Source organism: Clupea harengus, chromosome 5, assembly GCF_900700415.2.
Source record: "Clupea harengus chromosome 5, Ch_v2.0.2, whole genome shotgun sequence".
Taxonomy (NCBI): domain Eukaryota; kingdom Metazoa; phylum Chordata; class Actinopteri; order Clupeiformes; family Clupeidae; genus Clupea; species Clupea harengus.
The window spans coordinates 28,479,336-28,495,342 of NC_045156.1; the positions used below are offsets into that span (position 1 = coordinate 28,479,336).

Here is a 16,007-nt window from a genome sequence, read left to right on the forward strand (position 1 = left end):
TAACTGCAACAGATTCACCATGAAACAGAAGACATTAACATTTCTGGAGGATTTGTCAGGGAACATAAGATGAATTTGTGCATGGATTTCACGGAGTCCATTTCCAAACAAAGGGCCAATTTCGTTTTTTTTTAGGGGAAGAGAAGATGAATATCAATAGGCTCAGGAGATGTGTATTTCCTAGTGATTGATCTATTACAAGAGTGATTAACACTGACTGATCCTGATCAGCAGCAGTTCCATGCGTGTTAAGTCGATGTTATATGAATCATCATCACCTCCTCCCCTGGCCCTAGCCTTAGCCTGACACCACAGTTGATCAAAGTCATGTGGATTCTCCATAGTCAGGGGATCAGGTGACAGTCCACTCCTAGACTCAGGAACTAATGCATATGTCACTATCCTTCACACTACAGCAGGCTTATATAGGCTATTATACAGACACTTTCATTAGTCACTATTTCATCCCAAAGGAAGAACATTCAGGTTGAGGTTGAAAATCTGAAGTTTATCTAAAGTAAATCTGAAGACTAAAAGGTTTGTATAATAAAACCTGAGGTATTTAATGGTGATTGCCGATATCCAGGTTTGAGAAATGAGCCAGTGGCATCCCTGACAGGCCTATATGCAGCAGCTCGAAGACTGATGAATGATTCACCCCCACCTATGTGGAACCTCGGTTGAATACGACACCCACAATATTTCTTCATCAACAGATCCTCCTGAAATTGGACTTATTGATGATCTGTTCTCGACCGCCCACTGATTTGCCGTCGCTGATTTGGCAGACACTGTTTTTATGAAACATGAGGGTTTCATGAAAAACTCTCTGCCACAACTTTGATGAGGTATTCGGTCTATTCAGGTAGACGTTATTGTGAAATGTCCCTTTGATTTCAGCTGACTGTTCCCTGAGTTAGTGCTTTGTCGTGTCTGACGGTGCTACATTGGACCAGTGATAAATGAAAGTGCCCTGAGCTGTAGATGAAATGGATTGCTGGACTGCTTGTTTCTAAAATGAACCAGACTCCTTTTCAGCACTTTTAATGAAGAGTTGGTGACAGAAAGACCCGTTCTTCTTCCTGAACAAACTTTACTGAGCCCCGAAAGAAGTCATATACCACTACATTATAAAGTGGAGGACGCCAGCAGTATCCGAAGAAGAGGCCATTTCCGGATAGAGACAGTATAAATCTGGAGGTAGGAGGAATTAAAAATATATTTAGGTTTATCTTAACTGCTTGGAATGAGCCTGGTCTTAAAATAGCGGTTTTGGATAAACCGAGACCATAGTGAGACATAACTCATGATAAGTCTAAACCACCTATTAAACTCAATCTTTAGACTTCCTCTGCCGCTCTCTTAATAGACCTTTGATGCATGTTACCTGACCACACAGCATGGATGTGCACCGCATGTCTGTCAGTGAGAGGCAACATGCACACGTGTTTAGTCAGAACACGCTTTATCCTTAACGGTTGATGAATTCATTCCTTTTTAAGCAACATTACGTGTCATCGTGACAATAATAGCAACAGTAATTGTGCTGTGTCAAAGTGCCACTGATTGGGTTTCATGGGATCACATTACATTTTAATGCAGGCAAATTGGGCATAATCAGGGTCTCGATGAGACTGAGGAGAGACGACAGGAGTCGAGGGGAGCGGAGGAATGTCTCATGGGCCGAGGCGGAGCTGAGCTAACCTCATTACACAAACGTTGCCAGGGGCCTGTGAATGAGGGTGGGGCGCGGCCCCGCAGGGAGAAGGCTACAGAAATATCTTCCAGAGGGCAGGATAAGCATGCGTATGTGTGTGTCTGCTGTTTATGTCAATACAGTAAAGTGAGCTGGGAAGAGGCGCTCTTGTCTCTTAACTAGTAGCCACAAATAACCAGACAGGCAGGCAGACAGGCAGGCAGACAGACCGGCAGACTGAGACAGAGAGATTCATTATCAGAATTTTATTTTGCTATTATTGTTTTACATTGATATTATTTCGTATTTTCCAACAGTTAATATAATAATAGATGCTTTCATTCTTTACTTCTATCCCTGCTGTTCTGTGTGTGAACTGTCAAAGAGTGAGGAGAGATGTCATGAAAACACTTTCACCACCAACAAAATGTAAACAAAATGCAAAGTCATAGTAATCAGTATGTCCTTTGGACAGAACTATCACATAGTTTGTGGGTAGCTCTACTGTATGTGCCTTCACAATCTTAGCACTCCCTTAAGGACAGAACCCAGAGGCCTACCACACTGAATTGCTACTGAAAAACAATGTCACGGACCCTTGGGAAAGGGTATAGAGCACCTATCTAGCCCTCAGTAAACAAAGACCAATAATGTAAGTCAACATTAAGTTAACACACAACAATATCTTAAGTAATAACACACACAGAAAATAAATGTGTGGATTAAATAAAATCTCAAATGTAAACGTCTTGGAGCTAAAACAATACAGATAACAGAATGAAATGGGATGAAATTCATTCGATTAGACCAGGACATGTCTGCTCGGGAGGATATCTGGAGGGGTTTCTTCAGGCCTGGTCCTCTCAAGCTCGATCTATTCTCTCCGTGTCTGATGGGGAAGTTGGACTGGCCATTGTTCCTATCTGGTCAGCATGCTCCACTGACCACCCAATCAGACCACCCACCTGTTGTCAGCTGGGTCAATTTCACTTTCACCCCCTTTTAGAACTTCCCTTGTGTATGGTTGAGCGTGTGTGTGTGTGTGTGTGTGTGTGTGTGTGTGTGTGTGTGTGTGTGCGTGTGTGTGCATCCGCGTATGTAATGTGTAATTGACACTGGAAGTTAGAGGTTGCAAAGGTGTTTCACAAACTTTCTTTAATGGGCTTTTGCACTTGGAGGTCAGAGAAGGGTCATTCTCCAGAGGACAGCCCCTAGTTTTATGTCACACTTGAACGGCAAGAAATGTTCAAAAGTTAACAGTCTTGCAGTGGTTCAAAAAGAATGGTCTCAAAGTACAGTAGATCTGTTAGACATTTGATCACATTTTGCCTTTAAAGTGTCCATGAATAAGTCAGCAGATGATGGCCGATGTTATTTAATATTCTCTTATCTACAGAGGCATAGCCTGACATTAGCAGTGTGTTTGATGTCCATGGCTCAGTCATTTCTCACTAAGATTGACAATTTAAGAAACTAGCTCACTTAATTACAGGATTTCTGATACGTGATAAATGTGGTTTATATAACATAATTGTGTGTGTGTGTATGTGTATGTGTGTGTGTGTGTGTTTTTGTATGTTTGTATGTGTGTGTGAGAGAGAGAGAGAGAGAGAGAGAGTGATAGAGAGAGAGAGACGGAGGGAGAGAGAGAGAGAGGGGGTGCAGGGCTTCAGTCCTTGGCCAGGTGGATGTTTATAGCTCCACAGCACTTGCCCACGCTGCTGAAGAGAGGAGCGATGGCGATGTCCAGGACGCTCCCCCACACCACCTTGATCCAGTGCATGTTGATGAGGAAGAGCTGCACACAGGGCATGATCAGCCTGGACACAGTGGAGAGGAGAGGAGAGGAGAGGAGAGGTGTGTTTGAGTCGCCAGGGGATGTGGCTTTGAAATGCAATTAGAATGGAAATCTTGCCGAGGCCGAGGCCTGTTTTCTATTCACAGTCAATGTCAGTCAGTGTTGTCATCACAACAGGCATGATAAAGGAGCAGAGAAACACGCTCTTAACACGTCACCACACATGTTTCTGTTCGATTATTAACGAGCTATTGTTAATTCCACCGTCTAATTATCACCATTATACAGTCTCTCACGTTTCACCATTATACAGTCTCTCACCCAAAAATATTTCATTTTCCATTTTGTTTTCTGTAATAACCCATAAAACTCTCCGTTCATTATACTAGCATGCAGCAAAAAAGCATTTCTAGCTGAAGAGTTTTTTCCATTTGCATTCTATTTCCATGTATTAAGAGCAAAGAAAAAAGCTCTGTTTAATCTCATACTCTCATTGAAATTGAGCTCACCATATATGAAGGCAGCTGAGGATGGCAAACAGAATGCCTGCAATCAGTGACACGGGCACAGCCAGCAGAAGAGATATGAGACGGTAGAACCATAGCCGCGACACCTCAAACGTGGCGTGGCTCCCCAGCCAGACCTTATCAAAGCTGCGCACGGACGGCGGCTCCGCAATCACGTCCTCAAAGGTGACCTGTAGGAACAGGTGTTTACCATCAGCGCCGTGATCACAGAATCGCAAAGAACTATTCTCTAACTTGCCTTAGAGAATTTACAGTGATTGTTCCTGATGGAAATGCCAAAGAAAGAGGCGATGATTATCAGTGATGAGACTGCTTGACTGAGGGAGAGAGACACAGTGCACATTCCCCAGATCAGGGGCTTCTTATTCCACGACAGTAAGTAACCAACCGAGTCTGAGATCAGAAACATCATTTTAAATCTAGTCACATAAAAAATGAGACCAAAACCTGTAGTGCTGTAATCTGCAGCTAGAGGGCACTATAGCTCCATACCTCGAGTGCCTATTCAGCCTCTCATAATTACCAAGTTACCAAGTTACAAGCTTTATCCTATGTTAGGAGGCTAAAAGATAACCCTGGCTCTGTTTTGTGTTGTGTCAGCAATATACCTTAATTCCCCATGTTTTTAGACAATAAATACAACACTGTTATTCTGTTACTGCCATGGCTATTGGCTACAGTGGGAGGTGAGGTACATTACCTTAAGGCATTTGTTGACCCCCTTAGGGTCCCTGTCCTTCACCAGAACCTGGACGCTGCTGGGAGAGGACGTGGTGTCTCCGTCAGTGCCCTCCTCCCCCTGTCCCTCACTCTGCTCCTCCAGGGCCGTCTCTGCCTCTGCGGCCGGGTACACCCCTGGCTGCTCCCAGAGCTCCGTCCCCAGCTGCTGCTCAATGCACTCCAGGTCAATCCTGGTCTCCACCGGAGAGTCCGTCTTGTCCATGGCTGCGTGCGTTGAGGCGTTGGTGATCAGGCATGAAGGGAAGGCAACTAAGGAGACCAGTAGGTGACTTGCAGCTTAGTCTCACAGAGGTCATTTCCACTCGTCTCTCTCTCTGAGAGAGCCAGGTCCCTCACACCAGAGTGGGACATAGTGGAAGCATGAGTCCACTGCCCTCCAGAATGTGCCACTCTGTGCTCACAGCTGCCGTCACTCACGACACAGCCCGCCGAGCCGCTCCAATAATTCATTAGGGCTTCCGTGAGAAACACCAGACTGTGGAAAGCAATTAGTGTCCTGAACATAATGCGGCTGAGCATGTACCTCGAGGATGGTGAAATACTTCTACTGGTGCAGGAGGAGTTTGTGAGTATATCAGACATCTCTCACAGAACACTGTTTATTGCTTCAAATGTAGTTACATTCTGCTAAGTCATGATGTTTAAAATCCTTTTTTTGCGGTGATTTACTGCAACTACATCCCTCTTTAGATGATCAAAAGCAAAGTGCTTCGGCTTCTGTGTATCCTAATAGGGCTGATGGTTCTATGTCTGTGGCAGCTTGGCTATTCCACACTGAAAGCCGACTCAGCCTGCACCTCATCCTAAGCTCCACAGCACTCTCTGCTGGCCAAGCTTGGAATAAGGTTCAATATTTGATCATGCTATCTACAAGCCCTGTAAAAAACACCTCCCTCACTCTCACTCTCGCTCTCGCTCTCTCTCTTTCTCTTTCTCTCTCTGACACACACACACACACACACACACACACACACACACACACACACACACACACACACACACACACTGATTTCCATTTGTGACCTCAATATACACATCAAGACTGCCTTCCACCCTACAAAATGACAATCCTACTTTGTTGATGGCATAGATAGAGCAATACTAAAACATATGCGTTTTCATTTTTGTGACTGTAATTTGTAATGTTGAATCTTTGATGAAATGCTGTGTGTAGACACTGTGTAGTCCTCCATCTCTGCTTCAGCAAATGACAGACTGTGTAGAGGTGAAAGGTCAGAGCAAGGACACACAGACTCAATCATGCAGCTTATGAGTGGGTTGAATAGGGTTCAAGTGCCATCGGTTCCTGTGTTCGGCACGACTACAAAACATTCTCCATCACCTGGCAGATGCCGAAAAGATAATAGCATCCACCGATTCAGCGCTGTCCAAAGCTTCCTCGCCACTTCCCGCTCCTCTGAATGGATCACGTCTCCTCATTAAACGCCCCTTCCCCTTTGTGGTTATGCGTCTTGTCCTCCATCTTCTGGAGGCTGTTATTATTTCTGTGTATTCTCTTTATTTCTCATCGTTGTCAGGGGTTACCACAAGTATTCTTCTTTATGTTGTTGTTGTTGTTGTTGTTGTATTCCAGTATTATCATGTAAATAACACACACATCACAAATCAGCTCGAGCTAAAAAGAAGCACAAAGGACAGATCGTCAAAAAAGAAATAATTGGGAAGGGGAAATGGAGAAAGAAATTTTTTTAGAACCCATTTTTTTCAATCATTGTGGTTGGTCAGTTCCATGTGTCAGTGACCTTTTTGGAGACTGGTCACTGTCAGTCTATGCATTGTGGCACCCTAGCAACCGAGCGTCGAGCTCCATTAATGTGCGCTCAGGCTTCAGTCCTGCTTGACCTCAGCGAGGCTCTCATCTCCATGAGTGGGCTCCGCACCTCATCACCACGTCAGTCACCGAGGCTCCACCGAGAGTTCAAGCAGAAACAGCCACGGTGGGGGGAAGCCGTGTGGATGGATGGTGTCTCCGCCTATACACTGATGACAGCTTCTCCTGACCTGCACAGGCACACTACATTTCCCAATGTGCTTTTAGGAAAATCTGCTTTCTTCAACCTTTGGACCCATTACCAGATGACTTTCCCTGCTCTATTAATAGTCGGTGTCAGCCTTGACTGTGTTCGTGGGGAAGGATTTTTTCAGTTTGCTGGAAAAAAAATGCTAATCCCTCTCAGATAGCCCAGGGGAAAAGGTTGGGACAGGTCGGAGTCAGTTTACCCAGTCAGGAATCTGCTTTCTTCTTTTAACTCCTGATATTCACATCCAAAGCTGTTATTTGATAATATCACACACCATTAAAAGGGACATTTTGAGGCAGTTGAGCTCAACAGGCCACCCAGCTTCACCTACTGAAGGACCAGAAACATTTATAATATACTGAAACACTAGGAAAACCACCGGTAGAAACCTTACATGTTTCATGGCATGATTGGGGTGGTGTCTATAACGCACAAATATCACTTAAAGTAACAGTAGGCTATGTAGCAATTGTACTTCAGTGTTAGGGTTAGGAATAGCAATTTTACCTTAAAATAACAGCTTAAAAAAAATGGGGGCGCTACAATTACGTTTAATATGGAGAATGGCCTCTGTGCTATTGCCATACCAGGGTCCGTAGGCATATTACTGCGCTATGTAGGTTTCGGGAAGCCGCCCGGGTACTACTCTCTGCCGGACTAGTAAGTCACTTGTTTGCTGTCTTGCTTTGTCTTGTGTTGCACTTGCTGAATGTTTGACTGTGTTAGAAAAGTTGTTGACTCACTAGTTTGTCATAATGTCAAAGTAATCAAATTTCAACAGGTTTCGCTAGGTTTAGCCGCTAGCATCTCGTTACCGATTGGCAATTCCTCCATTGTGCTGCTTTAAGACACGCAGGAAGTGATGGTGGATCACATCTGGTGACAATGAGCAGTACAATTCAACATGTGCTATTGATAGCCTATTACCACTGTCTACTAGATTAATATTATCTAGACGGTCAATTTATTGTGTTCATTGTTGCATGCAATTTATTGTGTTGATTGTTGTGTTGATTGAAGGAACTGATGGGGAAATACACCTTATACCGATGGCTCCCTGTTGTGTCTACCACTCTAATGGAGAAATACACTCTCTTCTGGTCTCAGTCTGTTGACACTTCTGAGTGCATTAAAGGCGTGATCCTTTGATCTACCTGCACGGTGCCCACATACAGCTCAATGTCAGTCTCAAGCTGAACCGTGTGCAGAGTTTGGGCCATAATAAGAGCACTCAACTCATTTCCTTAATTAGAAACAATTAGCTGAGCAAAAGGGCCCACTTGGGGTTCAGTTGAACATCTTGCCAAGAAGGACGTCTGCACATGAAGGTCGCGTGCTACTGAGGGTCTAAAAGCTGTAAGATCAGAGTACAGTACACACTAACCCGCGGCTGAGAATGATTAACTCCATGAGCACAGTTTTGCAGAAAAATGAACAGACGCACCCCAGATAAAACGGTGATCCACTTAAAACTCTCAGACAAATGCCTGATAGAAGAGCTTCCCCTTGGCTACCCCCGCGGCTTAAGTGGATGTGATATGCGAATTCAGAGTGCAGTGTTCCGCCAGTCACACCTGCCTCTCCAGCTGTTTCTTTAGCCGTGGAACATCAGAATGGCTTTACTTGGCTTTGCTCCCTAAACGGATCGGCTGGTTCAAGTCTTCTGTGTGGTCATCCACTGCTTATCTCTCCCTTTAATCATTTGCCTTTAATCTTCAGCACAATGTCTCCTGTCCAATCAGTTGCTATTTTGGTCTGGCTCTGTTTTGATCCTGATAGGGACACTCAAGTTTATGAATGCCTGATCACATTATACAGTCTCTCTTTCACACACACACACACACACACATATACACACACACACACACACACAAACACACACACACACACACACACACACACACATACACACACACACACACGTACACACACACACACAATTCCTGGTGTCTAAAATGTCTCAATTTGTTTTATTGCCTGTAGAGGTGAACCCAAAGCTTAGATGCCTGTTTTACAAAAAACAACAGCAGCCAGTAACCATAGCAACACTCGCGTCCAGATCAATCACCTCCAAGGAGCTGTCTGAAACACTGACAAAAACAACAACAACCTTTTACATCTGGACATCACAAGATCTAATCAACAACTGAAATGTCACACACAGTTTGAAGTTCAAAGCCACACAAAAACAATAGGTAATTTTTGGGGGAAACCAGTTAATTTGTTTTGTCACAGCCACTGTCAATTAAAGTTGTGTAAGTCAAAAACCTATGTCAAGCAACATGTAGTAAAATGTATTGTTTGACTATATGATGATTCAGTATTCTATGAGTGGTAAAACAAAGAAGCTTTCAAGGCACAATCCAAAAACCCATGGAGATTTTCCGGTCCAATAGGTTTTAGAATAGAATAGAAACATTTCTATACATGTTTAGATGGTCCCTGTAAACCCATTAAACATGCAGACCCCCAGCAGCACACATTTATGAAAGTAAGACTTATGAATTATGTACTGAATTAGGAAAAAAACATTTAAATCATCAGAGAGAGAGAGAGAGAGAGAGACTTGTGAATAGTGAAGTTGTCTGATAATCCAGGATCACAGTGAGGGTTTCTCTCATTTCATGCTTGTGGAGGGTAAATCCCTGGATGAACCAGTAATCTGCAGGGGAAATGTGTGTGTGTGTGTGTGTGTGTGTGTGTGTGTGTGTGTGTGTGAGAGAGAGAGAGAGAGTGTGTGTGTGAGTGAGAGTGTGTGTGTGTGTCCCACACCAGTTTAAGCTTTGTCCTCTACACTGTGTACCGGTCACAGGTGATGCAAACCATAGGACAAAGCATACAACCCAAGTTATGTAACGGCCGCGTATGCTGAGGTAAGGCTGAAGACGCCAGAAAGAGTGCAAGAAGGCCATCATCAATGTTTGCTGTGGACAAACGCTCATGCTCCAGATTTTGGGTCTCTATTTACCAGGGGTGCTACACAAATAGGAAAGGACCATAAAATGACACAGTACTATCTCTCAGGGCACTTTCATTGCTCGCTAATGATTTCCTCTGTCCCTCAGCAGCTTACACACACACACACACACTACACACGCACACACACACACACACACACACTGCACACACACACACACTCACTCACACACACTCACTCACACACACACACACTCACACACACACACACATGAACACACACACACTCACTCACACACACTCACTCACACACACACTCACACACACACTCACACACACACACATGCAAACAGGGAGACTGATTTGCAACATAGGCCCTACACTTCTGCTGAAACTAGAAAGAGGGGCCTTGCATTGTCCCTCCACTTTCAGAGTTTTGATGCGAGGCAGAGCCTAGCTAGGCAGTTGGTCGCGCTCAAGGCCAGTGGGGAGTAGTCAGACTGCTGGCGTCACCTCTGAAGTCAGGGATCCTCCTAAACAGGCCCTCAGCACTACAGCGTGGGAGTGGGAACAGCACTGGTGATAGGGAACAGATGGCAAGGGGGCTGCTGACATTTATAAGGGATACTACATATCTGTCTTTCATTTATATTTGTTTAATAAATAATAGATAAAGTGTTTGACAAAGGCATCAATAAATAAAACATGTATCATTTCATATGTTTAGAGCAGGTTCATAATATTTGTTTCAATTCATCTCAACGGTGACGTCTGAAAAGAAACATTTTGAATGTTCCTTAAGAAACAGCTTCCCTTGCGATACGTACAGTGTTTGGTTAGTCATTGAACACTGAGGTGGTAATAGTTTAAATGAATCAAATGTTTAACTTCAGTTCATCAGAGAAGAAAAGCTTCGTTCAGAGGTAAACATAATGAGAGCTGATAGTTGTTATGGATGAATAACAGTGTTACTACAGGGGAATTGCATATTAGCTGGCAGTTTGGTCTGTGAACAGTATACTCTACAGGCTATATTAATGCTCTAAAAGGTTATGATAATATGCACAAAAAAATCAAATGGTCCCGGTGTCTTATATAGGACAGCACATTTCATCCTTGGGTGAATGAGAGATTTTACAGTATGAGGTCCTCAATGTAGAATTGCTTTATAGCGCTCCACAACATGCTCTGAACATAATTCACATATGAAGTCAGATTCATGAAAGAGTTTTAAAAGAATTCACATGAAGCAAACTTTGTGATGTCCTGTGTGACCTATGATTGGTTGTCTGAACGAATCCCAACAAAACGTTGGTGGGCACCTTGGCATTCAGTGACATCAAAAACAACATGTCACAACCAGCCTGTTAGCCGTACTCCTCTGGGATCTGGCCAGGGATCCTGACCCCCTGGTCCAGCGTGTTCCTGCGGCTGGAGGGGGTGCAGCTGGAGCCCCTCTCCACGCTGCTGCTGCTGGTCCTCTGGATGAACTGGAGGAAGTTCTCCTGGAGCGAGCCCTCGTGGCTGGAGGCGCCCAGGTCCACCGGCCCGCTGGTGCAGCAGCGCCGCAGCTTCACCAGCTCCTCCCGGATCTGCCGGTTGAGCATGCCGTAGAAGAAGGGGTTGACGGCGAAGGAGGAGTAGGCCAGCCAGGTCACCACCTCCTCGATGTCCCCGGGGCTCTGGAGCGGAGCCGTGAGGGACAGCTGCAGGTGGAAGGCGAAGTACGGCAGCCAGCAGAGGAGGAACTGGCCCACGATGACCACCAGCGTGAGGGCCGCCTTCCCACCGCCGAACACCCGCCCCGGGGAGAGCCTCTGGGGAAGGTTGCGCGTGGTGGTGGTGATGATGGTGGTCTGGCTGCTGATGGAGTCCGAGCGGCTCTTGGCCGCGCTGGCGGCCCAGGTGGGCATGGCGACGCGCTGCCGTGCGGCCGTGCGCGCCACCTTGTAGACGCTGCAGTAGACGGCGAAGATGACCACGGCGGGCAGCAGGAAACACAGCACGCTGAAGAGCACGGCGAACACCTTCCTCAGGCGGCTGTGACTCCAGTGCAGGGAGCAGTGGGCCGCCGCGATGGAGCTCTGGTGGCCGTAAGCGGGCCAGCCGAAGAGCGTCACCAAGGCCAGCAGGATGGACTTCACCCAGATGAGGACCATGACCCCCACGGCCAGGTTGAGGGTCATTTTGACCTCGTAGCGCATGGGGTGCACGATGTAGTAGTAGCGCTCCACACTGATGGCCGTGACCGTGAGGATGGAGGCGCAGATGAGGAACACGTTGAGGAAGATGTACACCTGGCACTCCAGCACCGTGAAGGACACCGTGCCGAAGTAGGTGGAGCTGGAGATGATGCCCAGGGGCATCAGCAGCACGGCGCACAGCAGGTCCACTGCGCACAGGTGGCACACGAAGGCAAACTTCTTCATGTGCGGGGCCCTGGCGATGGCCACCATGACGCCCGTGTTGCCCAGCAGGGCGGCCAGGTTGAGCGTCACCATGCAGAAGAGCCCCACCAGGTCCTTGATCTGGGACTCGGAGGTGGTGACCACCTCCATGCTGGGGGGCGTGGGGCGCGTGGGCACCCACAGGCTGGACGTGGCATTTGGCACTGAGGGGTGGGTCACGGGGCTCTGCATTGGACCGGCCCCAGCATTCTCCATTGTTCAGAATATGGCCAGCGCCTCACACGCCCCCATCACAGTGCTTCCCTCTCCACATCCCCTGCTCAACACTTATTTGGATGGATACCTGGAAATAAAAAAAAACCTTAAATGAAAACACTTTCCACCACTGGCAATGAATCAAATATCATGATACCATTTAAAAATATATATATTTTAACTTCCATTTGAGCAAAGCCTTTCTACAGGACCAGGTGAGCCAGAGAAAAGTGTGGTTATCTATATGAAAAGAGATTTAACGTCTAGTATAATAGACAGCTCTCCTTAGAGCAGATCTTTACTTTGCGTATTTTCAATGATGGTATGGGGTATTTTACAGTACCATTCCATAGCTGAAATACACTTGGCATTTTGGTGTAGAATCTAGGAGAGACGTAAAGTGTTTGAAGTGCACAATGTGAGATGAAATTGGACGCTGAATGAGGCAGACAAGCAGAATAGATGTCCTGAGCAGGACAACATGGTTATGGGTGAGAAGAGTTCAGTTACTGTTACACAAGATAAGAATGATACCTTTGATACTTCATTGGCATTGGGTGCTATTTTGAAGTCTACCATGACATGAAAATTACTCATTATTCTTATTATTTTGTAGTAGTTAATTATGGTCACGGTGTTTTATTGACCTTCATTTGCACACCAAATAAATACATTATTTATAATAATTAATTTATGAATAATTTACAATAATTTACGATGTCACCTATGCATGAACAATCCATGGTACCTATATATTCTGTTCTATGATATATGCCAGTGTTTGTGTGGAACTCTGATGTGATGTATGCCAGTGTTTGTGTGGAACTCTGATGTGATGTATGCCAGTGTTTGTGTGGAACTCTGATGTGATGTATGCCAGTGTTTGTGTGGAACTCTGATGTGATGTATGCCAGTGTTTGTGTGGAACTCTGATGTGATATATGCCAGTGTTTGTGTGGAACTCTGATGTGATGTATGCCAGTGTTTGTGTGGAACTCTGATGTGATATATGCCAGTGTTTGTGTGGAACTCTGATGTGATGTATGCCAGTGTTTGTGTGGAACTCTGATGTGATATATGCCAGTGTTTCTGTGGAACTCTGATGTGTTATTCTATTTTATTTTATTTTATTTTTGCGCAGTGTGGAGCATAGACCTTTTTACATTTCACTACATTTGTTGTATGTGACGAATAAAATACTTGTACTTCATAAATGTAAATGATCTCGGCCAGGCAAGGGGACAGTGGAGGGCTTGTTGTCTTTTAAAGCCATAATATCTATGTTATGTAAGTGTGGCCTCATGTTTAGCTCATCATCTAGAACATTACTGCCAAAAATATGTAATACTTACTGGATTTCTGGCTGACTGTTTCACACGTTAATACTGGCTTGATATTCGAAGATATTCATCCTCTGAATCATTTCTAACAATAAAAGCATGCGGCCTTCAGAACTCTGTGAATGCAAATGCTGTGCTACCTTCAAGCTCATAGCACCATTTACCATTTAGATCAACTCCGTGAAGAATACGGCACTCTAATGCATAAGGGTCCACAGGTTGATCAATGGGCCCATGTTTTATCTTGTCATCAAGGCCAAATCCAGAGGGAGACACCGTAGGTGTTCTATTCTGTGTCTCTCAAGAGGGAACTGAAAAAACAACCCTATCTCCCTCTCCAGTCAATTGTCAATTGCTTTCACCCGGCTCTAGAATAATATGTTTTCGCACTGAAGGGTCATTGACCTTCTGTAACCAATAATGTGAGTGGGTAGGTTGGTCTCTTCCTCTCGGTGATGTGGTCGTACATGATTCGTACATGATTGTCCCCAGGTCATCCTATTCCAACCCATGACCTGCCTTTCTCAAGGCCACTCTAGCTTTCCAGTTGCCACCACACATCTGCTCAATACAACAGACCCTTGTGACAACATATTGACCAGAGAAACAAAAACCTCTTCAAAAGGAAACCTTTGAACCTTTTCACATTTCATACAAAATAATACTCCAAAAGGAAGAGTGAATAGCATGTGACAATGTGAGAATCATAATGAGAATATCCTTTCTATATGTATTATCAATGTATGTTCTATATATACTAAACACTAAGCACTTTATTGACTACAAGTCACATACCATCTCAGTCACCTTACACATGTGCATAAACAAAGCTGTATTAATTGATGTATTTATTGTAGTACTTTAGTCTATGCCACTGCACTTTGTTCTACTCTTAATGTATATATATATATTTTGGGGGGCTGTTCCTACTGTTTTTGGATAGTTGTAGTATTGTTATGTTATATGTTGTTGTTGTGTTATATGTTGTCCCTCGTCACACCAACAGGAGAAGCACTCAAAATTTCGTTGTATAAATACAATGACAATAAAGGCTTTTCTATTCTATTCTATTCTATTCTATATGCATTATCAGTGTACAACATAAACGTGAATGAAGCACAGTATGAATGTTGCACGATCATTTGTATATTATGTTGTATATATTTGTATTATTTGGTAAACAACAATCTGAAGGCCAAGGCGTAATCTGTATTGGTGTCTACTGGAACACGTAGATGGATTCATTCTCTTACCTCTCCCATCTCCTATCCCTTGAGAGCACTGCAAGGTTCCGCATGTCCAGAAAAGCTACTGTTTAAGAGTGAAGTTTCCAATTCTTTTCCAGGTTAAGAAAACTTCCCAAGGTCAGTCCATTGGCCGTATGGTCACAGAGCTGAGCGGCGTACCTGCGCTGGAGTGATAAAAGATCAGAGAGGACGGCTCTGCCGGATGGCCCCCTCAGCCAGGCACACGGTGAGGGCCTGAGCAGCAGCAGCCTAGGATGGTTTGGCACACAAAGCCTGTCCTGATGCTGGTATCTGTGAGGCTCTGCCTGACAGGCTCAGATAAGGTTAGAAGCCAGGAGGAGGAGAAGCCCACTGCTGTGTTGATCAACACTCACACCAGCGAGGAGAACGCCTGCAACCCTGGGGAAGTGTGGGGGACCTGTGAAGATGCTCTCTCTCTCTCTCTCTCTCTCCCTTTCCCCTCATCTCTCGTCGTCTCTTCCCTCACCGATCACCACTGTGTATGGCAGTGACTGTCACACATTGTGTGCCTTGGTGATTTTTTTCCTCCTCTCTCAGATAGACACATGCTCCTCTGTCCCCTTGACAGCCAGATGTCCCCTGGGTCCTAGAGTGCACCAAGTAACTGATACCAATTTCAAGCTCATGACTGCAAATTTATTATGGAAGCCATTTTTTGTGAGTTCCCTGCTTCGGGGGCCGACGAATTTGATGAAAATACTAACTTTACATAGATATTCTCTATTCATCACTAATTAATCTCAACTTCAAAGACAGTGCCACACTAATCAACAGCAGTCACGTAATCATTTTGTCTACTCCGGCGCTGTGCAGTACAATGCATACATTTGGTAAGTGCATGAAAAACATGTTTTATGACCTAATGTCCTGGTGCCAGAGGAATGCTATTACAGTGCAACATGTGAGAGCTCTGCCCCCCCCCCCCCCTCCCTCCCCCCACTGGCCCCAACACTGACATCACATGAGAAAGATGAGGTTACACAGAGACACACATTAAATGGAGTTTGCTCCACAGT

The 16,007-nt window shown here is 44.9% G+C and overlaps 2 protein-coding genes across 2 annotated transcripts; both read right to left on the bottom strand.

The window, feature by feature from the left end:
- Nucleotides 1-3,296: 3,296 nt before the first annotated feature.
- Nucleotides 3,297-4,964, bottom strand: LOC105904651 (caveolin-2-like). The gene is made up of 3 exons (XM_031568585.1): nt 4,722-4,964; nt 4,004-4,254; nt 3,297-3,516 (listed from the first exon to the last, which is right to left on the bottom strand). The coding sequence occupies exons 1-3, from the start codon at nt 4,962-4,964 to the stop codon at nt 3,366-3,368; spliced, it is 645 nt and encodes a 214-aa protein (XP_031424445.1). The 3' UTR covers nt 3,297-3,365.
- Nucleotides 4,965-10,064: 5,100 nt separating this feature from the next.
- On the bottom strand, nt 10,065-15,891 carry gpr61l (G protein-coupled receptor 61-like). Its single transcript, XM_012832754.2, has 2 exons — nt 14,977-15,891; nt 10,065-12,471 (listed from the first exon to the last, which is right to left on the bottom strand). Exon 2 carries the CDS (start codon nt 12,381-12,383, stop codon nt 11,088-11,090), a length of 1,296 nt encoding a protein of 431 aa, XP_012688208.2. The 5' UTR covers nt 12,384-12,471; nt 14,977-15,891; the 3' UTR covers nt 10,065-11,087.
- Between the last annotated feature and the right edge of the window lie 116 nt (nt 15,892-16,007).